At 64.7% G+C, this 22,684-nt stretch overlaps 1 protein-coding gene across 7 annotated transcripts in view; it reads left to right on the top strand.

Moving 5' to 3' along the window:
* MCF2L (MCF.2 cell line derived transforming sequence like) overlaps nucleotides 1–22,684 on the top strand; it is a 75,598-nt gene that overhangs the window by 47,658 nt on the left and 5,256 nt on the right. For all 7 annotated transcript variants that reach the window (XM_029936423.1, XM_029936418.1, XM_029936422.1 and 4 more), the window contains 22 exons: nucleotides 5,381–5,500; nucleotides 6,825–6,941; nucleotides 7,418–7,567; nucleotides 7,828–7,952; nucleotides 8,859–8,973; nucleotides 11,877–11,996; nucleotides 12,158–12,349; nucleotides 12,698–12,889; nucleotides 13,533–13,692; nucleotides 14,340–14,410; nucleotides 14,612–14,688; nucleotides 15,154–15,220; nucleotides 15,945–16,060; nucleotides 17,006–17,075; nucleotides 18,255–18,347; nucleotides 18,441–18,533; nucleotides 19,124–19,249; nucleotides 20,266–20,487; nucleotides 20,701–20,793; nucleotides 21,639–21,717; nucleotides 21,840–21,906; nucleotides 22,548–22,666. In XM_029936423.1, coding sequence (XP_029792283.1) covers nucleotides 5,381–5,500; nucleotides 6,825–6,941; nucleotides 7,418–7,567; nucleotides 7,828–7,952; nucleotides 8,859–8,973; nucleotides 11,877–11,996; nucleotides 12,158–12,349; nucleotides 12,698–12,889; nucleotides 13,533–13,692; nucleotides 14,340–14,410; nucleotides 14,612–14,688; nucleotides 15,154–15,220; nucleotides 15,945–16,060; nucleotides 17,006–17,075; nucleotides 18,255–18,347; nucleotides 18,441–18,533; nucleotides 19,124–19,249; nucleotides 20,266–20,487; nucleotides 20,701–20,793; nucleotides 21,639–21,717; nucleotides 21,840–21,906; nucleotides 22,548–22,666 — 2,584 coding nt within the window. The remainder of the gene's footprint in view (nucleotides 1–5,380; nucleotides 5,501–6,824; nucleotides 6,942–7,417; nucleotides 7,568–7,827; nucleotides 7,953–8,858; nucleotides 8,974–11,876; nucleotides 11,997–12,157; nucleotides 12,350–12,697; nucleotides 12,890–13,532; nucleotides 13,693–14,339; nucleotides 14,411–14,611; nucleotides 14,689–15,153; nucleotides 15,221–15,944; nucleotides 16,061–17,005; nucleotides 17,076–18,254; nucleotides 18,348–18,440; nucleotides 18,534–19,123; nucleotides 19,250–20,265; nucleotides 20,488–20,700; nucleotides 20,794–21,638; nucleotides 21,718–21,839; nucleotides 21,907–22,547; nucleotides 22,667–22,684) is intronic.

Genomic DNA, 22,684 nt, shown 5'->3' with positions numbered 1-22,684 from the left:
CCATGAAAATCAGCCGGGGGCCCCCGAGGCTCCGTCTCCAGACGTGTCGGCCCAGGTGAGACCCAGCGCGTCCAGAGCAGGCTGCAGTGCGGGCAGCTCGGAGGCAGAGCCCCCCGGCTTTGAGGTGTTCTTTCTCCTCTGGGGTGCCTGAGCTTGGCTGGGAATAGGAAATCGGGGGCCAAAGTCCGGAGTCCCCACAGTCAGACTTTGTGTGTCCACGTCAGCGCTGAGGGTGCCAGGGCGATGTGTAGGCCTGCCTGTCACGTCGTGGTCGCAGCTGGTGGCCTGTCATGTCGTGGTCACACCCGGGGGACACGGGTGGAACCGAGGAGACGCAGAGCCGAGAGTGCGCTGGTTTAAAGCTTGCACTGACCTCGGGGGAACGCACCCCCGGGAAGCACCTGAGCACACTGGTTCCACGCGTGAGCCCCCGTGCTGGACCGCGTGCGCGCCAGCGTGTGTGGGAGCGTCGGGGGGCTATCACGGCTGCGCGGGTTTGCGTTTCGAGCAAGCCCGATGCAGGCTGCGTCTCTCCCGGAGGGCGCGCTGCCGAAGGAGGTTCCGGCGGAAGGGGTTCTTAGTCTGCGCGGGGCGGGGGGGCTCCTCGCCTGCAAGGCTGGCGCTGTCGTGTGCGCAGACGAGGTCCAGGGGACGAGTCCAGGGACGCAGGGACTTCAGGGCTTCCAGTGAACCCTCCACATGTGCACAATAATACTGCATCAAACAAGCTAGGGAGTTCCTACCCTGTGCCACTTACTGGAGTCTAAGCACAAGGTCTGAGCGCTGATGGAGGTGAAGACAGAGCAGTGTGAGCACCAGGAGGGCTTCCCGGCAGAGGTGACACTGGACGAGAGTCAGAAGCGGAAGACATGACGATGAGCGTGCCCTTGGGTATAAGCGGAGGTGGGAGGTGGGGGTGCAGGGGGTGGAGGGCAGGTGGGGCGTGTCCCGGCTGCACCCTAACCCAGGGGCCAGGAGCAGAGTGGGCCGTCGGGAGATGCAGCCCTGCGCACGCGTGGCCAGCTCTCTCAGACCCAGCTCGCCAGGGGCCCCAGGCACCCACACAGCCTCGAGGAGCACTCACAGGGCACAGGGCCCACGGAGGAGGCACAGGGCACAGGGCTGGGCCCATTCTCGCTGCACCGCAGGGGGACAAACTGGCTTCCCAGGGACCAGCTCACCCACCCACAGGGTGGGCAGCTGGGGTCATCAGCCCCACACACCAGTGGGTGGGTCTTGCCAGCAGATGGGAGCTGGTCCACGCAGAGTGTTCCGGAAGGGCGGGCAGACAAGTGTCCTTCCTTTAAATCAGGCCCTTCCTATGCGTTTTTCATTGAAATGTCTCTTCTTCCACGATGTTCCCCAGTGTCCCCAACACCTACCGAAGGGGTGGCCTTCGCTGTCCCTGCCTGCGCCCCTGCATCCAGACCTCACAGGAGCAGCCTGGCAGTGAGGGCCGTGCCCTGAGGGCATCAGTCCGCACACCCGCGCTGGATTTCGGCCACCGCAGACAGATGGAGCTGGTCAGGCTGCGCTGCTCCATTGTATGGATTCGCTGTGTGGCGCGGGCCAGACAGCTGTGCTCCGAGCAGGCCTTCAGAGAGGGCCCCCAAGCCGGGAGCAGGCTGCAAACAGCGTCCCCGGAGCACCAGGGTCCGGAGCGTTCTGGAGAGCCCAGCATGGCGCTCGCCGTCAGCTGTGCGTGTGGACGCACACGTGTCTCTGGGACTGTTGATTCAGAAACCACTTATTAACTCTCTGTCCCCAGATGACATTCACGTGGCCATCACGCTATGCACGTCCCTAAGTCCCTAAGTCAGCCAAGGTCAGCTCCAGAAAATAGAGTTTTGTTTCAGTGTCTTAGGAACTTACTACAGCCCTTTTAGGATCACTGATTTACTAAATGACAGAAAGCTGTTGTTTTGTAGCCCTCATCCCAAATCCTTCATCTAGTTACCTCTGCTTTTTTATATTTTTGAGAGACAGAGCATGAGCAGGGGAGGGTCAGAGAGAGAGGGAGACAGAATTTGAAGCAGGCTCCAGGCTCTGAGCTGTCAGCACAGAGCCCGATGCGGGGCTTCAACCACGAACCCCGAGATCATGACCTGAGCGGAAGTCGGCTGCTCAACGAACTGAACCCCCCAGGTGCCTCCTAGTCACTTCTGTTTTTAAAATATGACTTTAAATGTTGGTATTTCCCCAGCTGGCAGTGCAGGGAGTTGATTCCAACCTGGAGAAGGTGCAATTACTGCTCTTTGGGTTCAGAATACACGCTTGAGATGGTTGGCGCCTTCCAGCCGCCATGACCTTGGTCGCTGTTCTGGGTGCTGCCGTGTCCCAGAACCGGAGGGCAAAGCGGAGAGGGACGGGTGTCTTCTGCCTCCAGTGAGCCCTCCGGGGGCTCGGCTTCGTCTCCCAAGTTCAGAGCCTCGTCCCCACAGCAGACCCACCTGGAGGAGAAACGAGGCTGATGAAAGTGGTTTGGAAATTTAGAAATGACTCACTGTCGCCTCCGCGGGGAGACTTTTCAGGCGCTTTCCATAAATAGCGGCGGCCAGTTTCCCAGAGGCCCGCGACGGGTCCATGCAGCCCTCTCATCCACAGGTGACCCAGAACTGCCCACAGGCTCCGACCTTCTGTGTCGCTCCCCTGAGTCCTTTCTGTTGCACTCAGAGGAGCCAACCCACCGGGACACCGGGGACCGGTGCCCTCCTTGGGGGCTGCTTCCGCCCACTCCAGTCGGGTCACGCCATGGGTGCCTGGCATAGAGCTGGACGGCAGACAGGTGCAGGCCACAGGAGGCCACCCTGTCGGGGCCCCCCGGGCCCCCCGTGACGAGGCTGAATGTGGAGGCTGTGGGCGGGAGGGCTGCGCCAGGCACAGCTCTCTGCGCCTCCCTGCCTAAGCACCGCGGACGCTCAGCAGGCACCTGTCCCTGGGGGCGGTGCAGATGCCCACGGGGGCCGCAGGTGGGGGCCCACGGTGGAGGCTCAGGGGCGCGGGGCCAGACACACAGCCTGGGGTCACCAGTGAGCGGGCAGTTCCCACGTGCGGCCCTGGAGCCGGAGGAGGAGCCTCGAGGGGGCGTGAGGAGCCCGCTGTGGCCCTTCGGGCCGTGTCACACAGTAGGACCGGGTCAGACAGCTGCCACACCACTTCCAGGCATCCAGGGGCAGGGCCACCCAAGGATGGTCACTGGTCTTCGGTGACCTAGGGTCATGGGGGTTTGTGGGGGGGCAGAGACCAGAACAGGAAGTGGAGAGTGGAGACAGAAGCCGTGTGCTCAAGGGCGCGAACCTGATTCGAGGCGAGGGGCAGGCGGGCTCGCTGGGGGACTGAGGCCCTCTGGTGCCAGGCGGGCATCCCGGCAGGAAGCATGGAGCTGCAGGCTGGGCCCTGGGGGGGGTGGCGCTGAGCAGGGCAGGACTGAGGTCAGGGAGGCCACTGCGGCTGGCTCTGGGCTCGGGCTCTGGGTTGTTTGCAGGGCTGGGGGAGTCTCTGGAAGGTTTGTGCAGGAGGGTATCATGACACACCGGACCTCTTAGAAAGGTCATGGTGGCCCTTCCAGGAGGAGTCGACTCAAGGCAAGGGGAGGGTGAGGAGTATGGAGGCCAAGGAGAAGATCTGGGGGTGCTGGTTGGGGCACAAGAGGGAGGGGCAGCTGGAGAGCCCTGGGTGTGGGCCGGGCACTGACAAGGCGCTGGCCTGGGTCACACTGAGGTCCACGGCCCTTCTCCTGCTCGCACGTCAGGTCAGCTCTGGCATCCGATGCTCCAGGGGTTCCGTCATGCAGACCCAGCCTCGGGGCCTTGGGGGTGAGGCCAGGGTTCCACGTTCAGCTGTTCGGACCTGGTGGCATGTAGGGCTGTGGGCCGGAGCCGAGCTGGCCCAGGGTCCCTGATCCTGTGGCACCAGCTTCCCAGGGGACGCTCCGGGCCCTGTGAGATTGGATCAGACACTCCACGGGGCCACGGGGTCTGAGGGCTGCGTGCCGTGGGCCGCGCAGGGTGGAGCACAGGTGGGGAGAGGGGCCACACTCAGTCACCCAGCCCTGGTCCCCGGTCTTCGCTAGGCCACAGGAGCCTCCCAGACGGGAAGTGTTTTATGTTCCTGGGTGAGGCCCTGGGGTACCTTTTGTTCCCTGAGTTTTGTTGGGCCCAGGGTTCTGGGACGCAGGGACGGGCTTGGTCAGGAGCCCAGACTCCTCCTGCCGGGGCGGCTGCACTGTGGGCTCCCCACCCGCGGGCTCGATTCCACCGCAGGCTGAACTAGGCGTGGACGCCGGAGTGTGGCCCGCACTGTGGCCGCAGCCTGAGCGTCCCTCCCTCGGCGGGTGGACATGAGAAGAGGCAGAGACACACAGATGCGGGCGGTACAGAGGGAGACGCACACAGAGCCAGGGCACCGGCCCGCCGGGTCTCCCGCTGCACCCCTTCCCGCCCCTCGGGCTCTGCTGCTCCTGCCTGTATGCCGTATTTTAGCTGCACTGGCCCAGGTGTCCAGGAATCGGACTCCGTTCCCTCGGAATGTCTCCTGGCAGTAACGGGGTGTCAGCATCTGGAAGCCATTGGGCACCCGGAGTAGACTTTCCGTCTCTGTTCGCACGAGCACCGAGTGAGGGGTGCTAGGAGTGTGCGTGGGGGGAGGCTGATCTGTCCCTGTTTTACAGCTGGACATAGAGGCAAGGGAGGTGGGCACTGCGCCCGAGGGCACACGCCCCGTAGGCAGAGCTGGCAGCCGAGGGACCCCTGCACCTGTGTCCCTGGGGCGCGCTGGGGTGCGGGCTCCGTCTCTGTTGTAGGGACACAGCTCTGTGTCTACGGCTTTGTTCCTGTTTGACACGCATCTTGGGTCCCTGGGGCTCTGCACACAGTGGCACAGACGTGAGGGCCTGGACACAGCAGAGCGTCACTCACGGCCTCACGGTCCGGAGCCCGAGGCCTGAGGTGAAGGGGCCCACAGCTTGGCTCCTGGGGGCCCCTGGGAGGTCCTGTCCCTGTCCCCAAGTTCTGGGGGTGTCTGGTGGTCTCTGGCGCCCCCTGGCTCACAGACACACCCCTGTCTCTGCCTCCGTGTTTGCACGGCATCCCCCTGCGTGTCGTGCCCACGTATCTCCTTCCTGTGAGGACCAGGCGTCTGGGGTTGGGGCCACACTCGTGACTTCCCGTCACCTTGCTCACTTCTGTGACGGCCGTTTCTCCAAACTCGGTCACAGCCTGAGGTGCTGCGGTGTGGGCTTTCACACGTGACCCTGGTGGACACCTTGCAGCCTGTGACCGCGTAATAATCTTTGGCTTTATAGCTGACGACCTGCGTGCGGTGGCCTCGGGACCCGCGTCCGGCAGCGCGTCTGCCCCACGGCCTCTCTGTTCTCTTCCAGGCGTCCTTCCCGGCCAACCTCCAGCTCGTCCTTGTCCTGCGCCCAACGGGGTTTTTCCAAAGGACGCTCTCTGACCTCGCGTTCAAATTCAACAGAGATGACTTTAAGATGAAGGTGCCGGTGAGTCCAGCCTGCCGCGGCAGACCTCCGTTCTCGTCCGGTGCTGAGCCCAGCGCCCAGGCATTCAGAGCACCCAGCGGCCCGCCAGGCATCCGCCATGCCCCTTGGTTCCCCAGTGCTCCCCGGGGCTGGCACGTCCCTGTGCCTCAGATGACCACTGTGGAAGTGCAGGTGCTCAACAGAGCCACGAGTCTAGAACATTCTTACTGAGGGTCAGGCCGAAGAACAAGACAGCCAGGCAGCTGTCCGTCTCCTGGTGAGGGACAGCCAGGCCCTGCTGGTGCCGAGACCGGGTGTGGGTGTCCCCGGCCCGCAGAGGGGCCCGAGCAGCCAGCGGGGTGTGCGGCCCCGGCCTCCTGCCCGCACCCCAGCGGCACAGGCAGCCTCCTGAGGCCGCTCCCGCCCCAGCCCCCTGGCCTCGAGAAAACAGAGGCCACGTGGGGCCCCTCACACCTGTGCCCCCAGGAAGCCTGCCAACCCGTCTTGCCGGGCCCCATGGGGGCAGCACTGGGCAGGCGTCCTCTCTGCTGAGACCTGCTGGCCAGCTCTGAGGACACTTCGGCCTCTTGGGTGAAGACTGTGGCACACAGGACTCAGCGACGGTGCCGTGGACGGTGTGGGCGGGGCCTGCTCCGTGGGGCGGGATTTCGCAGCACCCCCTCATCGTGACAATCAGAAGTGTCCCCTGGGGCCAGAACCGCCCCGGTGCAGACCCCTGCTCTGAGCAAATATGGCATGCGATTGCACACACAGTGCGGCGCTCAGTGACCGTGGCCTCCAAGGGCCGTCGGGCCCCATGTGGCCAGAGCCTGTCAGGCCGGCTTGCCTTTACCCGGCCACACCGCACGGACACGGCGTCCTCAGAAAGGGCATGAGAAATAGACCAGGAAGAGCAAGTCCTGTGCAAAGAGCTTCCCCGGTCCCTGCAGCCACGTGTCCCATGACGGGCACAGCCCTGACGCTGGTGGCACCTGTGTGACCTTGCTGGGTTTCGGTGGGAACGATGACAAAGCGTCTTCTTTCGAGCCAGAGCACCTCTGCCACGCCTCCCTGGTAGCGCCCAGCGGGCCCCCATGCCCTGCTCTCCTCGGGGTTCTGAGGTCTGTTGCCACAGGCCCATGTCACGAAGGGGGAAACTGAGGCACAGAGAGAATAAGTGACTTGCATAATGTCCACCAGCCTGGAAGTGGTCGATTAGGTGGGATTCAGGCCCGAAGCCAGGTGCCTCCAGTGCCCACCGCCACCATCAGTGGCCGGTGGGAGAGCTTCACTCTGCCCGCCTGCCGGGCGGTGCCTTCACGGGGCCACTTTCTTCCTCCTCTAGGTCATAATGCTGAGCTCAGTACCAGAGTTACACAGTTACATCGACAAGTCCCAGCTGACTGAGGACCTGGGCGGGACCCTGGATTACTGCCACACGAGGTGGCTGTGTCACCGCACGGTGAGTCCCGGCCACCCGCCCACGGGCACTGCCCGCGGGCGGTGGGTCTCCTCAGTGCTGAGCTAACCCGCTGAATAGCTTTCGCATTACGATGCTGCCTTTCCAAAGCCATGTTTCCAATAACCTCAGTTTTGTTCCCAGAGAATGAGGCGATGGCCTCAGTGGACCTCAGTCATCTAATGAAATAACTTGAGTAATAAGTTTGGGAGTGGCTTTCTCTAGGCTCAGAGACCAAAAGAACAGCCCTGCGGGGGCAGACGTGGCCCTCAGGCTTCTCTGAGCTGGGGGAGAGCCCGGGCGCAGAGACACTGGCTGGTGAGAGTGAGCGTAGAGTGCCCGGCACGTGCGGAAGCCGTGCGCCGGGCCGAGGTGTGGACGCGCCTGCTGCGGTCCTGCCCTCTCCCCAGACACCGAGCGCCCCCACCGGACACCCGCTCCGGGCGCCGCGTGCTGATGGCCTCTCCCCTCCTCCCCAGGCGATCGAAGGCTTCGCCCTCATGGTCAAGCAGACGGCCCAGATGCTGCAGGCCTTCGGGACCGAGCTGGCCGAGACGGAGCTGCCCAACGACGTCCAGTCCACGAGCTCCGTGCTCTGCGCTCACACGGAGAAGAAGGACAAAGCGAAGGTACGTGTGGCTCCGGCACGAGACCGCGGAGGGGGCGCAGCCCGTGGGCATCGGGGAGACAGAGCTGCGGCCCCGCCCGGGACGCCGGCCCCTTTCCCTCTGTTACTGCTCACCTCGTCCCGCTGAGCCCGAGTGACCCGTCGCCTCAGCTCTGCCCTGGCCACAGTCGGGGCCGTCTCCCCACACCTGCCGTCTCTCAGTGGCCGTAAGGGAGACGCGGGAGCGAGCCTGGGGTGCCAGGCCCTGTGCCGTCCCTGCAGGAGGACATGAGGTTGGCCCTGGACAAGGGACAGAGCATCCTGGAAACCATCAGGGAACCTCTGGCCAAGAGCGGGGAGCACAGCCTGAACCAGGACCAGCTGGACAATCAGAGCACAGTGCAGAGGTGAGGCCCTGAGGGGCAGGCACAGCGGGCCGCAGACTGCGGACAGAGCGACAGGCAGCACAGGGACCTCCCCCGCCTTGTCCTGACGGGAAGCAAGGGGCCCACAGGTCCTTGTCACTGAAATGCTTTTCTTCCAAATCCCAAAGCACGCTGCTGTTCTGGGGAGGAAGATTGCTCAGAGCGAACAGTCTCTGTTTGCAAGCCCGGGGGGCTTTTCCGGGAACCAGTTGTGACGGGGACTTGCCAGTCTCTCGGAGCCCTCGCCCCTCCCCGCCCGCCCAGCCCCGCCACCGCGCTGGTGTGCCCCTGAGACCTGCCAGCTCCCGCCCCACGCTTGGGACGCGGGGCTTCTCTCCTTCCCTGTGCACGCCCTCCCTGGGCTCCAGCTGTGTGGACACTCGCTGTCCCCGACACCGTGTGGCGCCTCGGAACGCCCACGCTCCACGCGGAGGCCAGGTCCTCGTTTGGGGAGGAGGTGGGCACGGCCGACACCCGGCCCACCACAGGCTGACCCAGGCCCAGGTTCACACACCAGGCAGGTGCTCTGTGCGGGGGAGGGGGAGGCCCCGGGGGACACGGCCCCTGTGTGGACGTGACGTCACGTACGGGGAGGCTGGAGCGAACCCCCATGCTCACGGGGTGGCTCGGGCTCAGGCCTGGGAGCCGTGACAGCGAATGGGACGGCTCGCTGCGTCCTTCGTCCAGAGCCGACGTCAGACGTGAGAAGCACGGGGCGCTGCCACCCCGACCTTGTGACACGCTCAGTCCCCCACTCCGTCCCCGAAACGCGTCCCCTCTGGCACAGTCGGCCCTGCGAATCCTGTGTCCAGGGGCCAAGAGAGGAGGCGAGGGCCTGGGCAGCCCTGGAGGCGCCCGGCTCACCGGCGCCCCTCCCCCGCCGCGCAGGCTGCTGGCCCAGCTGCAGGAGACCGAGGCCGCCTTCGACGCGTTCTGGGCGAAGCACCAGCAGAAACTCCAGCAGTGTCTGCAGCTCCGGCACTTCGAGCAGGACTTCCGGGAGGTGCGTGGTCGCGGCGGGGGCGCCTGGCCCTCCAGCCACCGCAGGCCGCTGCGAGCAGGCTGCCCGGTGACAGCGGCGCCCCGCGGAGCCACCATGCCGGCTGGGGCTAGTCCTTGAGACGTGTGGCGAGCGAGCCGCCAGGCCCTGTGGGTGGGGCTTCCTTCCGCGTGTTCCCCGGGGCCGGGCCGGGGCCATCCGAGCGCGCCCCCCACCCCCGCGTCCAGTGTGCACGTGCCTGTGCCTGCTGTGCCTGCTGTGTGCTGCCCGGACCGGCTGCCCGGACCGGCGGGGGTCGGGAGGGGGCGCACGGGCCTGGCGTCGGTGGGCAGCAGAGGCCTCCGCCGTGTGCCCCTGCCCTGGTCAGGAGGGCGGAGGAGAAACAGGCAACAGCCCGAGCCCTGAGCTAAGGCTGTCGCTGGGCCGTGTGCAAGGGCAGGTTCCCCCCCCCCCGCCCCCCAGTCCTGAAATGTCACCTGTCAGAAAACCTGACGGAGCCAGGAGGGCGCGGGTAGCCAGCCCCCGACTTGGACCAGAGAGGTGTCCCGTCAGCCCCGGGAGCTGCCTGCCGCAGGCACCCGGGAAGGGGGCCCTCCACAACCTGCTTCCGAGGGGCTGAGGGAGGCTCGCCAGACAAGCTTTTTACTTAGGGGCAGTTGTAGGTTTGTGCGCAGCCACTGAAGCGCCCGGTCAGGGTCACGTGCCCTCCACCCAGCTTCCCCGGAGGCCGTGCTGCAGGACGCTCAGCACACAGAACGTTCCGTCCCAACACAGACCCGAGTTTCCTTCTGACAGACACGCCTCCTCCCCCCCACCCCCAGACTGCACCCCTCCTGAGCGCCCATCCCCTCCCACCCCTCCGCACCCCTCCCCCTCCTGAGCCCCCACCCCCACCTGAACCTCTGATAACCACTGATCTGCTCCATTTCCATATGCTGTCATGTCAAGAATGTTCTAGAAATGGAGTCATGCATACTTAGGTTCCTGGCTCTTTTCATGCAGCTCCGTCTGTCATAGTCTCTGGGGACGGATGCAGGTGTTGGTGTGTTCACTCTGTTCCCATCAAGTCGTTAGTGTTCTGGGGCGTGGACCTGCCATGGTTTAACCATCTACCTCTTTCTGTTTCTGGAACTTTTCTGCCATATAAAAGCTGTTACAAACCTTCACTGGAGTGACAGTTGTCACCTCAGGGGTGACAGCTGGGGGTCGTGGTGCTGATGTTGGGCTCTCTGAGACATGTCCCCAGTGCGCCTGCACCCATGGGCCCAGCGGTGCATGTGCCAATGCGGCGGTGCCTGCCGGGGCTCTGCTGCGCATCCCCGGCGTGCCCTCGTGGGCCGTGTGTGCCCTCCCGGCGGAGTGCCCCTTCGTGACCCTCGTCTTGGTTGTGGGGGGCTCCCCTTCTGTGACCTGGGCGTCCCTGACGTGCACAGGGCCTGGTACCGGCCAGACGTGTGGTCGGAGAACCTGTCCTTCCGTCTGCCCCTCGTCTCAGCCTCTGACAGCGCTTCTCACGCCGCGAAGGTTTTGATTCTGATCAAGTCCCATTTCCCAATCTGTTTCCTTTAAGGATCACACTCTTGGTGTCCGTCCTAAATCCTAGGTCCCAACTATGTTCTCCTAGGCTTTTCTTCCTAAAAGCTTTATAGTTTTACGTGTAAGTCATGATTCGTTTTGAGTTAACTTTTGTGTAGCGTGAGAATCAGGTCCTGGTTCAGGTTTTTTTTTTTTTTAACAATTTTATTAATTTTTGAGAGAAAGAGACAGAATGTGAGCAGTGGGGCGGGGAAGAGACAGGGAGACACAGAATCTAAAGCAGGATCCAGGCTCCCAGCTGTCAGCATAGATCCCAGTGCAGGGCCCGAACCCACGAACCGTGAGATCATGACCTGAGCCAAGGTCGGACGCTCACCGACTGAGCCCCCAGGCGCTCCAGTCTTTAATCTCGGGATGTCCAGGGGGTCTGGTGCCCTTGTCGGCTGTCTCTTCTCCCTGGGACTGGCTTTCCCCTTTGGTCAGAAATCAGTGGGGCAGGTCGGCAGGGGATTATTTCTGGGTCTGCATGCCCTCCATCATCAGCACTGTGTGGCCTCCGTGACCAGGGCTACTTGGTGAGTCTTGAAGTCCGGGTTTCTCTCCCAGAATTGGCTCAGCTTCTCTAATCCCTTGGCCGGCCGCATTGGCGCCGCACACTCTTGTCTGTGCCGGCGTGGCTCTGCCGGGGGTCGGCAGGAACGGCAGCAAACCTGTATTTGGGAGAGTCGAGTCTTTCCTACGTCGAGTCTCCCCATCAGGGAGCACAGTAGGTCTGTCTCACCTTGGATTTAGATGGTCCTAGATTTTTGCATCGGTGCTGTAGAGTTTTCAGCAAACCATTTCAGGTCATGTTCTGTAGGACTTACACTTAAGTAGTTCATTCTTAAGCAATCGTAAAAATGGTGTTTTTGGTGTTGGTGTTTGTGTGTGCATTGTCATATATAGAAACACAACTGCTTTTTGTGTTTATCTTGTGTCCAGAAACCTTGCTGATCTCACTTTCTCCAGGAGTGGTTTTGTAGGAGTTGGGATTTTCTGTCGGGATGAGCAGGTCACGTGCAAGCAGGGACAGCCTGATTCTTTCCGTTTCCGCCTTGCGTTCTTGGTTATCTGTGTTTGTATTTTTTGCGTGTTTGCTGATTCTGCTCTGGCGCCGGTTTCGTGACCTAGACCTGCTCGATGTTCTCCTTGATGTCACAGCTGTCATTCGGCTGCGGGACTTGTGTGGGTGCTCCTTGTCACATGGAGGACGCGTCCCTCTATCCAGTTTCCTGGGAGGACCCGGCTCTTCTCGCCTCCCCGTCTCCTGCTTCGGGCAGGCCCTCCATACCTGACGTGGGCCTGGGTCTCCCGGCCCTCCCGTCTTCCAGGTCAAAGCCTCCTTAGACGCGCTGGCCCAGAAGATAGCGGCCTTCACGGACGTGGGCAACAGCCTGGCCCACGCGGAGCACCTCCTGAAGGACCTCGCCAGCTTCGAGGAGAAGTCCGGCGTAAGGGCTGTGGGCGGGCACCGCCGGGGCCGCTTGGGAGGGCGCGGGAACAGGGGCATCCTCGGGTGGGGGGACCAAGCCCCGCCCTCCCCCCCCCCCGCCCGCCGGCCCCACCCTCATGGACGCAGGCTGACCCGTGGGGGGGGGCGGCTCCCACACAGGCGGCTGTGGAGCGGGCACGCACGCTGGCCGGGGAGGGCGGGCGGCTCATCGACAGCAAGCACTACGCCGTGGACTCCATCCGCCCCAAGTGCCTGGAGCTCCAGCACCTGTGCGACCAGTTCGCCGCCGAGGTCGGGAGGAGGAGGGGGCTGCTCAGCAAGTCCCTGGAGCTGCACGGCCTCCTGGAGGCGGTAAGACCCCTGCCCGGGCCCCTTGGGGCCCACAGTCACTGGCTGGAAGCTGGCCTGCGCCCGGCCGGCCGTGGGCCCCTCTCAAGGCCCAGCCAGTCACCGACGCCCATTTCTAGAACTCACTTGCTGCAGCTAACAGATCTTTCCAAGGACCAGAAATTCTGGCCCTTGGCCCCTCTGTGCGCCGTGTGAGCGCATGGCCCCAGGCCGCCGGGCAGCAGGCTTCCGGGAAGCGCGGTGGCGCAGGCGGGGCGGGAGGGCGCGGGCCGAGCGTGCTGAACACACACGCACCGAGACCCAGCCTCTGACGGTGCCGCTCTCTCCCTCTGCCGCGCTTGGCGTGCCCAGTCGCTGAAGTGGTGTGACGAGGGGGTCTACCTGCTGGCCTCGCAGCCTGTGGACAAGTGCCAGTCCCAGGAAGGTGCCGAGGCAGCCCTCCAGGAGATCGAGAAGTTTCTAGAGACTGGCGCGGAAAACAAGATCCAGGAGCTTGACAGGATCTACCAGGACTACGAATCCATCCTCACCGCAGACCTGATGGTAAGCGGGACCCGTGCCCACGGTGAGGGCCCCGCCCTGAGCTCTCACAGGACCCTAGGTGTCTGGGGCTCAGCTGCCCTTTCAGCACCGGATTCCATCATCGGGGGGCCTCCCGCCCCTGGGGTCTTCCCCTGCAAGAGCACCAGTGGGGGCACCCCCCATCCCATGCCCCAGTGCCCCGGCTCCTGCGTGCCCCACTGCACATCGCGCTGACCTCAGCCCCCACTGCCACCCATCCAGCTGCCTGCACCCCTGGGGTGCCCACAGGGTCGTGCCCTTCACCCAGGGGACATGTGGGGACCGTGTGACCCTCCCTTCCAGCTGACTCTCCTCAGAGCTGCTGGTCCCACATTTCCCCGGGTCCCACCCCTCCCTCCTGCAGTGGGGATGGCGTTGGGGGAGGGGGCCAGGTCCAGGGTCCTGAAGCTGCGGGGGGTGGGAGGTTGGGGGGAGGAGTGTAGGGTCACTGCGGTGGGGGAGGGGTGGAAGGCGGGGGAGGGGATCAGGTGCGGCATAGGGTCGGGGGAGTGCAGGATCGCTCTGAGCGGCTGGCTGGCGGTGCCACAGCCCAGCCCCTAAGGAGCACAGGCCTCTCCCGTGGCTGGTGTGCCTTGCTCACCAGCTGCACCCCTGCCCCCCTCAGGAGCACGTGCAGAAGGTCTTCCAGAAGCAGGAGGGCATGGAGGAGATGTTCCACCGGAGACAGGCCAGCCTGAAGAAGCTGGCGGCCAAGCAGATGCGGCCTGTGCAACCGGTGGCCCCCCGGCCGGAGGCACTCTCGAAGTCACCCTGCCCCTCCCCAGGTGTGCACGTCCACCGCCCTCCCCTCCCCCGTGGACCCTCGCCCAGCTTCTAAAGTTTTATTGGCGCCGGGCTGGTGTGTGCCCGATGGTTGGGGCAGAGGCAGCGTGGCCCATAGACTAGAGCATCCGCTAGCTGTCAAGGGGCTTTTCCCCCGACTCCGGTCTCTGCCCCGCTGTCCTCAGGGCTGTTGCCAAACTAGTCCTCCTTCTGCACCTCTGACCGCAGCCCAGAGCCCCCGCAGTAGCGCCCCCGCCCCCGGGCTCCTCAGAGCCCCTCCCGAAGTGGCACCTGCCCGCCATCCACCTCAGGGCTTTGGCAAGTGGGCCGCAAGCTGGTGAGAGCCCTGGGGAGCCGGCCCCCACCCGCCCCCTGCCGCAGCACGTGGCACCCATCAGAGGGGGCCTTGGCCCTGGCCCAGCGGTGTCCGGGTGCCTCATGCTCTTGGACTCCATGCCAGCCCGGTGGCCCTCCATCTTCCGGCTCACCTCTCTCTCCGTGTTTTCTCTGCTTTCCTCGCCCTTCCTGGCGGCCTTGCTCCTTTTCTCTCTGAAAGTTAAGGCTAACAACCGCAGGTGCTCCCAGGCAGTCTCCCCCTCCAGGCGGTCAGGCCCGAAGCCAAACTCCCCTCCGTTTCTTTCCCCACCAGGTGGCCGGAGAGCCTCTGAGAACACGTTTGAGGGCGGCGTGCTCCGGAGAGGGCCCTACAGGAGGGCCAAGGTGAGGCCCCGTCCAGGCCATCCCCACAGCTGCCCGCCCTCGCGGTCCAGCCCCGCCGGGCTCCCCCTGCCGCGCCTGTGCCGTGGGACCTCCGATCCCTGCCCTGGTGGGGAACGAGGTGGGGCTTCTTGAAGTCGGGACATCAGGCTGAGCCTTCTGGGGTCTGAAGGCTCAATGCCCCTCGTGCCCCTCTCTCCCCAGAGTGAAATGAGCGAGAGCCGGCAGGGCCGGGGCAGCTCCACGGGGGACGAGGAGGAGAACCTGGCCGTCTTGCGGAGGTGAGTGGCTCTGGTCCAGGCATGGCAGGTGTGACCCTGTTGCACGGAGCCTTTGGCCACGGAGAGTCTGAGCCCAAACAAGCCCGAGCTGGGGAGCAAGGCGGCTCTGCTCCAAGGCTGGCCTCATTGTGTGGACACGGGTGCGCCGCACCACGGACAGACATGCAGTCCACATCCGGGGCCAGGCCTGCGCTGGCTTCCCCTAGAGAAGCCTGTCGTCCTGCGTCCACACACGGGACTCGGGATCTGAAATGGCTCGTGTCCCCCTTTCTCCGGCCCCAGGTGACAAGGCTGATTCACCAGAGACGGGCGCGGAGCAGTGCCGACCACCCCCTGGCGGGCTCCCTGTTCCTCCCACTTGCTGGGCGCCCTCTCTCTGTTCCCACCCACCCCTGCTCTGAGGGTCTTCTCTCTGCACCCCTTCCTGCTCTAATGCTTTCTCCGCTGTCCGTGCCCCGCTCACAGGCATGTGATGAATGAGCTCTTGGACACGGAACGGGTATATGTGGAGGAGCTGCTCTGTGTCCTGGAGGTGAGCCTGCGGGGGTGGGGTGGGGGGGGGGAGACTATGACCCGGAGGTGAGCCTGTGGAGGGGGGGAAGGGTGTGGCTATGACCCGGAGGTGAGCCTGCACGGGGGGGGGGGGGGGCGCCCCAGGACCTGTAGGTCCGCCCACCCCACGCAGCACGGGTGAGAGGATGGTGGCAGCTTTACTCCCGTAGCCCTACTGGCAGGACCAGGGACCAGGAGACTGAGGGGCAGCAGTCAGGGACCTGCTCCAGCAGGGGGAAGAGCACCTGTCCGCCCTAGGGGCCCGGCTGGAGCGGGAGGCTGTGTGTGACTTGCTTTCAGGAGGAGCTAAACCATCTGGGTGGGGGGGAGATGCAGAGTGGAGGCCCCCGGAGCTGCTGCCAGCAGGGCAGGGGGCTTCTGGTCCCTGGAATGTTCCGGATCTTCGTCTGGGTGGTGGTTCCAGGGGCGTAGACACTGAAACGAGTCACCAAGTACCCCCGAGATTTCTCCCCTTCATACAAGTCCTGTGAATTCTCAAAGTTGGAGGCAGCGGGACAGACCCCCCAAGCCCACGGTGCTGTTCGCACCTCATGCATGTCGGTCGGCACCTGGTGGTTGTCCCGGAAACGGCCAGTGAAGGAAGCCGGGAGGACTCGCTTTCTAAAACCCGAGAAACGCGTCCCCTGCCCACGTCCCTGGAGCCTGTGGCTGAGGCCACGTCCCGACCCCTCTGCTCCACGCAGGGCTACGCAGCCGAGCTGGACAGCCCACTGATGGCGCACCTCGTCTCACCCGGCCTCCAGACCAAGAAGGACGTCCTGTTTGGAAACATGGAAGAGATTTACCACTTCCACAACAGGTCAGGCCCTCCCCTGCCCACCCCTGCTGGGCGCGCCTGCCCCCCGAGCCTCCCCCTGCAGCGAGCCGGGACCAGCGGGCTGGGGGCCGTCGTGCCCGAGGCCCGAGCTCCCCCGCCGGCCAGCAGGGGCCGGTCCGCTGGGCACGAGCGCTGGGCCCCAGCCTCGCCCCCCGTGTTTCGTTCCCAAGCCCGATGTTGAAAAGGAGGCGACGGCAGACACTCCGTCCTGCCCTTCTCCCCTCATGAGCGCCGTCCGCGGGCGCTGTGGCTCCGGGGGCAGCACAGGGTCCTTCTGCAGCTGCTGGGAGTTGTGGGGATGGTGGGGCAGGATGTGAGGAGGTGACGCAGGGTGCACGTGGAGGGACGGGCAGATGGCACGGCTCTCCTCCTCTGGGCTTCTGGGGGCGCACGGCACTTGTGTCTGACCGCATGCTTTCGTCTCGCGGCCACTGGCATCTGTCACCCACTGGCTCACAGAGGAGGCACCGGTCTGCAGCCCGCCCCCGGGCCCCACCCCTTTCCGCAAAAGAGGCACATGTCGGTGGTCACCCAGGCCTCAGCGCTGGGCCCTGGCGGCCCCGAGGCGCGGTGCTCGTGTTGTGAACCCCGGGAGCTCCCCATACCGGCAGGCTTCACCGCAGGCTCGGGCTGGGCCCCCGGAGGGTCCCTGGGGCAGCGCTCCCTGGCTGTGGGCGGGTCTTCACAGCTGGGCCCCGCGTCAGTCTGTCTGTTGGACAGGAGCTGTCGTGAGGTCTGTGTGAACACCGATGCCAGAAACACGGAGGGACCCACGAAGGGGCCAGAGCTTGCTGCAGCCCGGGCCCCGGAGCGACCGCCCGGACTCAGAAATGAGTCATCTGGAAAATAGTGGCTGTTGATTGGTTACAGGGAGCGTCTCCTTTGGGTTGCTCATCACATGACCTAATGCAAACTTTCTTTGTCTAGAATATTCCTGAGGGAGCTGGAAAACTACATTGACTGCCCAGAGCTGGTTGGAAGGTGTTTTCTGGAAAGGGTATGTGCTTTTTCAGTGTGTGCTTGACGGTGCCTTACTTGTTACCATAATGACGACTTTAATGTTTATTTTTGAGAGAGAGGAGTGTGTGTGTGAGCGGGGGAGGGGCAGAGAGGGAGACAGACTCCAAAGCAGGTTCCAGGCTCGGAGCTGCCAGCACAGAGCCCGACTCGGGGCTCGAACCCACAGACTGTGAGACCATGCCCTGAGTGAAGTTGGGCGCTTCACCGACTGAGCCCCCAGGCGCCCCAATAATGAGTTTAAACCCTGTCACAGTCTCCTTCTGTGAACCAACTGAGATGACAAAGTTTCAGTTTGTTCCCAGTTTGCCTGAGTGGATGAGATACTTTCTGGAAGGCCAAAGAATATTTTTCTCTCAAATCAAAAAGTTCAGAACAGGGAAAACTTTAAGACACCAGCTTCTCAAAATGCCAGATTTGTGAAGCGTCCATCTCGATCCACACGTTACGTGGAGCTGAACCTTCTCCAGCTGGTGCCTGTGTCGTGTCTGGTCTTTTCTGTCACCGCCCCCCCCATGAGCAGGCGTGGGATGGGTCACCCCTTTCTCCCTCTGACCGCGGACAGTCCCCCCGTCCAGGCAGAAGCGGCGGGAGAGGCCTGGCGTGCTAAGTCCAGCTTGGCACATGGGAAATGTAGCGAAAGTGAAGCCATTTTCACAAAATGAGATAGAAACTGTGCCAGGTCACCGCGAGCGGAAGGAAGAAGGGGCCCAGCTGGGCTCCGACCCCGCCTGGTCGCTGGGACACTTGTGGGTGCTGTTTGAGAACTGGGGTGGGTCACTGTAGGTCAGAGGTTCTCAGGGGGGCCCTGGCCAGCAGCATCAGCCCCCCGGGGTCTGCCTGGGAATGCAGCTTCTAGGTCTGGGTGCACCGTCTAGGGCGGACCCCGCAGTAGGGCTCCGTGTCCTGACAGACCTGCAGGCGGGCCTGGTGCCCACGCAGGGTCGCGCCCAAGTCCCGTGCCTTCTTTCCCTGGAAAGTTGGGGCTTTCAGTTTCTCTCCTCCCGGCACCAAGCCAGCCGCGTGGTGCTAACCTGCGTGAGAGGCAGCCCTGCGCGGCGACCCTCGTGGGGCCGTTGTGCGGCCGAGGCGGAGGCGGGGCAGGGGCCGCCGGGGCCTGGCGGGGGCGCTCTGTGACATGCGCTCCGTGCCCGCCCAGATGGCCGAGTTCCAGATCTACGAGAGATACTGTCAGAACAAGCCTCGCTCCGAGAGCCTGTGGAGACAGTGCTCCGACTGCCCGTTCTTCCAGGTGCGTCTGGGGACCCCGGCGCGCGGCCTCCTCGCTGGCCGGCGGTCACTCGGGGACCGGGGGACCCTGTAAAGCAGTTTCTGGGACTTGCAGGAATGCCAGAGGAAGCTGGACCACAAGCTGAGCCTCGACTCCTACCTGCTGAAGCCGGTGCAGAGGATCACCAAGTACCAGCTGCTGCTCAAGGTGACGTGCCAGGCGCCCTCCCAGCCCCCACCCCCGTGGGGCCCTGGCTCTTCACAGACCTGTGGGAGGGTGGGGCTCACTGTGTGCTGGCCATCGTTGGCGGGGGAGGGTGCGGGGACACAGAGGTGACCAGGTGGGCAGACTCGGGAAGCACACACTCGCCCTGGGCCCTGCGCCCACAGGCGGTCCTCCCTGCAGGGCTGGCCTGAGCGCGCCAGCTCGTGGACGTGAAGGGCATGTCCCACGTTTGGGGGTGCTGGGCTGGGGAGAAAGAGGAAACAGGTCAAGGGGCGGGAAGGCGTGAGCTTCACCAGGGGCCTTGCCCCGTCCAGGCCCCGCCCGCTGGCCCGGGGGCACCCCTGTCCACCACGTTGGGCAGGATTCTTGGGAGTGAGGTGCGGGGCCACGGGCATGGGGGCGGCTTCCCGAGCTGACCTGAGGCCCGCGCCCTGGGCAGACCCACAAGCGGTCTCGTCCGCAGTGCCAGCTGCGCAGGGAGCCAGGCCGTGCGTCCTGAGGGTCCACGCACAGGCACCCAGGCCAGAGCGTCCAGTGCCCTGCGGGTGCCTGAACTCAGCCTTGTCCCCCAGGAGATGCTGAAATACAGCAAGAGCTGCGAGGGGGCCGAGGACCTGCAGGAGGCGCTGGGCTCCATCCTGGGCATCCTCAAGGCCGTGAACGACTCCATGCACCTGATCGCCGTCACCGGCTATGACGTAAGGGCCCCCCGTCCCGCCAAGGGGCCTGCTGACGGCCCCCACCGGGTGCAAGCTGTGCCCGGGGACGTCCATGTGCGGGCGTATTCACCCGCACGGGGCGTGCGTCTGGGGCGCAGGGGGGCCTGGGAGCCTCCACGTCAGTGCAGGGGCCCCGAGGGCCAGGGCCCTGGGGGCAGTCTCTGTGCCATAGCGCTTGTGGGCTGGCGACTGGTACCAGGCAGGCACGAAGGTCAGGCCCAGTGGCCGCATTAGGCCCATCCAGTCATGCTGTCTCTGTGAGTCTGTCCCTGCTCGCTGTTGCTTTAGTTCGTAGACTATTTTTAAGCAGTGTTAGGATCGGGCAAGATTGGGGAAGGTACAAGGACTTCCCACATGCCCCCAACCCACCCTCCTACACCCGCACACCCCACACCCACACGCACAGCCTCCCATGTGTCCCCTGCACACGCATAGCCCTGCACCCACACACAGCCTCCTGCATGCCCCCACAGCCCCCCGCCCCCACACGCACAGCCTCTCACACGCCCCTGCATGCACACACCCCCCCACACACCCCTGCATGCACATGCTCCTCACAGTCTTCCGTACACCCCGCACCCACACACCCCCACACCCGCATGCACAGCCTCCCACAGGCCTCCCACACCCACACCACGCCCCCCCCGTCCTCTGCACACCCTGCACCCACACACTCTGACACCCGCATGCCCCGACCTCGGCATGCACAGCCTCCCACCCCCAGCAGATGGGACTTTTGTCTCAGTGGATGGGCCTCGCCGGCCCCTCCTTGGCACTCGGGGTCCAGCTGTGCGTCCCGCGGGCTTGGACAGCGTGGAGGGCCCGCTTCCTGCCGGAAGGCCCCCGTGCTCCCTGTCCACCCTCCCTGGCCCCCAGCCACCGCTGGGTCCTGTCCCCATAGTTCCACTGTCCCCAAGCCTACAGGAAGCAGCTCCCGGGCAGGCAGCCTCCGCTCAGTGACACGCACGTAAGGCCCCATGTCCGTCCGGCCTTAGGGGAACCTGAGTGACCTGGGGAAGCTGCTGATGCAGGGCTCCTTCAGCGTCTGGACGGACCACAAGAGGGGCCACGCCAAGGTGAAGGACCTGGCCCGGTTCAAGCCCATGCAGCGGCACCTCTTCCTGCACGAGAAGGCCGTGCTCTTCTGCAAGAAGAGGGAGGAGAACGGGGAGGGGTACGAGAAGGCGCCTTCCTACAGCTACAAGCAGTCCCTGAACGTGAGTGAGCCTGCGTCCCCGCACACGGTCGGCAGCCGGGCCCAGGTCCCCACGGGCGCGGCCCCTCTGACCTCTGGGTGTGGGAGTCCGGGCGCCCAGGCGTCCTCGGCCCCCACCCCAAAACCACTTCCCTCGCCTTGGACGCGCCCCACCACCTCCCAGGGACGGGGGCCCCGCACACTCACGAGCCGTCTCCCTGCTTGACGCGGTCAGATGGCGGCTGTGGGCATAACCGAGAACGTGAAGGGCGACGGGAGGAAGTTCGAGATCTGGTACAACGCCCGGGAGGAGGTGTACATCGTACAGGTGGGCGCCGCGGACGCGTCGGAAAGGCTTGCGGCCAGAGCTGGTGTCGAGACTCTTCCGTGCAGCTTTACCACCGAGAAGCCACTTAGGGGCGCTGCCCTGGGCCCGGGAGGAGGCACAGGGACCGAGGGTAGGGTGCTCCAAGGGCGTGGCGGGAGCACGGGTGCGTGTGTGCCTGGCCGGTGCCCCTGGGCCACGCTCACACACATGACCGGGCTGTCAGGCCCCGAGCCCCTGCCGCACTGGTGCCGGAGGTGGGAGGCCATGCGTGCCCCCGCGCCCGGGTGAGCCCAGCGCCACTCACACCCAGACGCACCGGCAGCCGTGCGGGGTGTGGTGGCCACGGCGCGCAGTCACTGCCGCCCGCCAGCACCGCCAGGCCCACGGCGGTGACGCAGGCCCGCCCCAGACACTGCCGGGACCCGCTTCTCCGGCATCCAGCGGCCCGCCTGTCACCGTCACCCCGCAGGCGGCATGTGCTGCTCCCCTCTCGCCCTGGGAGTTGAGAGCCCACCTTCAGGGTCTGACTCCCGTCATCCATGTCACCTACAACAAGCCCAGGGGCCACTTCCCAGAGAACGTGCTCTCAACGGGCTGTCTGTGCCCCGGGCTTCCACCAAGTCGGATGCCAGCAAGGGTGCAAAGCTGGTGGCCAGATGGTCAACCCGCCATCGGCGTGGCCCAGGGACCCTCCTGTCACGCCCGGGGCACCGCCTCAAGGCAGGGGGACCGTCCTCCTACCTCCGGGGCGGAGCCCTCGTTCTCAGTTCCCCGCGTCATCCTCAGAAGCTCGCGGTGTTTTCAGGGGACGTGCGTCCTTACCTCGGCCTTCCTCCCGGGCACAGGCGCCGACCCCGGAGGTCAAAGCCGCGTGGGTGAGCGAGATCCGCAAGGTGCTGACCGGCCAGCTGCAGGCCTGCAGAGGTAAGGGGTCTGGCCGCCAGCGCCCTCGCACGTGTCCGCAGCACCCCAACCCCTGGCTCTCGGAGGCGCCGTGACGCTGGAGGCCCGGCCTGCAGCGTGGGGTCTGTGCATCCCTCCCACAGAAGCCAGCCAGCACCGAGTCCTGGAGCAGTCCCAGAGCCTGCCCCTGCCGGCGCCGCCCAGCTCCAGGTGAGGGGACCGCCGGCGCCTCCACTCGGCCACCGGGCGCGCACCACCGCCTGCACCCGGCCCCTTCCCGGAGCTTCCCCGCTGGGGATTTGCTCCGAGCCCCCTGGGTCGGCCTGGCCTCCGGCATTACATGCTGGAGGCTCCATCCCCGCGGGCCAGCTCGGGCACCCCCTCCCCCGGGCGCTGCTGGTGTAGGTGACAGTCAGCCGCCAGGTTTCCCTGACAGTCGTGATTCAGACGTCGGCGTCCGGTGCCCGGGCGCAGCTCACGATGCATAGACACACGCTCGGTTCGGGCCCCGGCCCTCAGGCTGCCTTCACGGGCCTTCTCTCCTGTTAGTCTTACTTTGTTCCCAAAGTCACGCACGACTTCGTTACTTTAGTTTTCTGTTTCCTATATAAGCACGTCTGGTCGTCCGAGGGACGGGACGGGGGCTTAGGAAATAACCCATAGAGCAGAGCTGAAAAGAGAAAGTCCCCCCACCCCGGAAAATCAAAGACCATCTCCGACTTACCAGGAAGCAGGTGGATTTTGTTCCCGTTCTTTCCGCCTGGTCATCCAGAAGTGCAGGTGCGTGGAGGGCTCCTGGGTCCCCGGGGCGGGAAAACTAACCAGGCAACATCCTCCTCCTTTTGTCGCAGTCCCTCGAAAGGGAGCACGAGCAACATCAGAAAGTTGGAAGGAAGAAAAACTGACCCCCTGAGCCTGGAAGGACGTGTGAGCGCCGCGCCGACGCCCAGGCCGCCGGACGAGGGCAGAGGTGGGTGTCGGGCCGCGC

This window comes from Suricata suricatta, chromosome 4 (genome assembly GCF_006229205.1).
Source record: "Suricata suricatta isolate VVHF042 chromosome 4, meerkat_22Aug2017_6uvM2_HiC, whole genome shotgun sequence".
NCBI classification, from domain to species: domain Eukaryota; kingdom Metazoa; phylum Chordata; class Mammalia; order Carnivora; family Herpestidae; genus Suricata; species Suricata suricatta.
The sequence above is the reverse complement of the archived record's forward strand: the minus strand, read 5'-3'. Positions and strand labels throughout refer to the sequence as shown.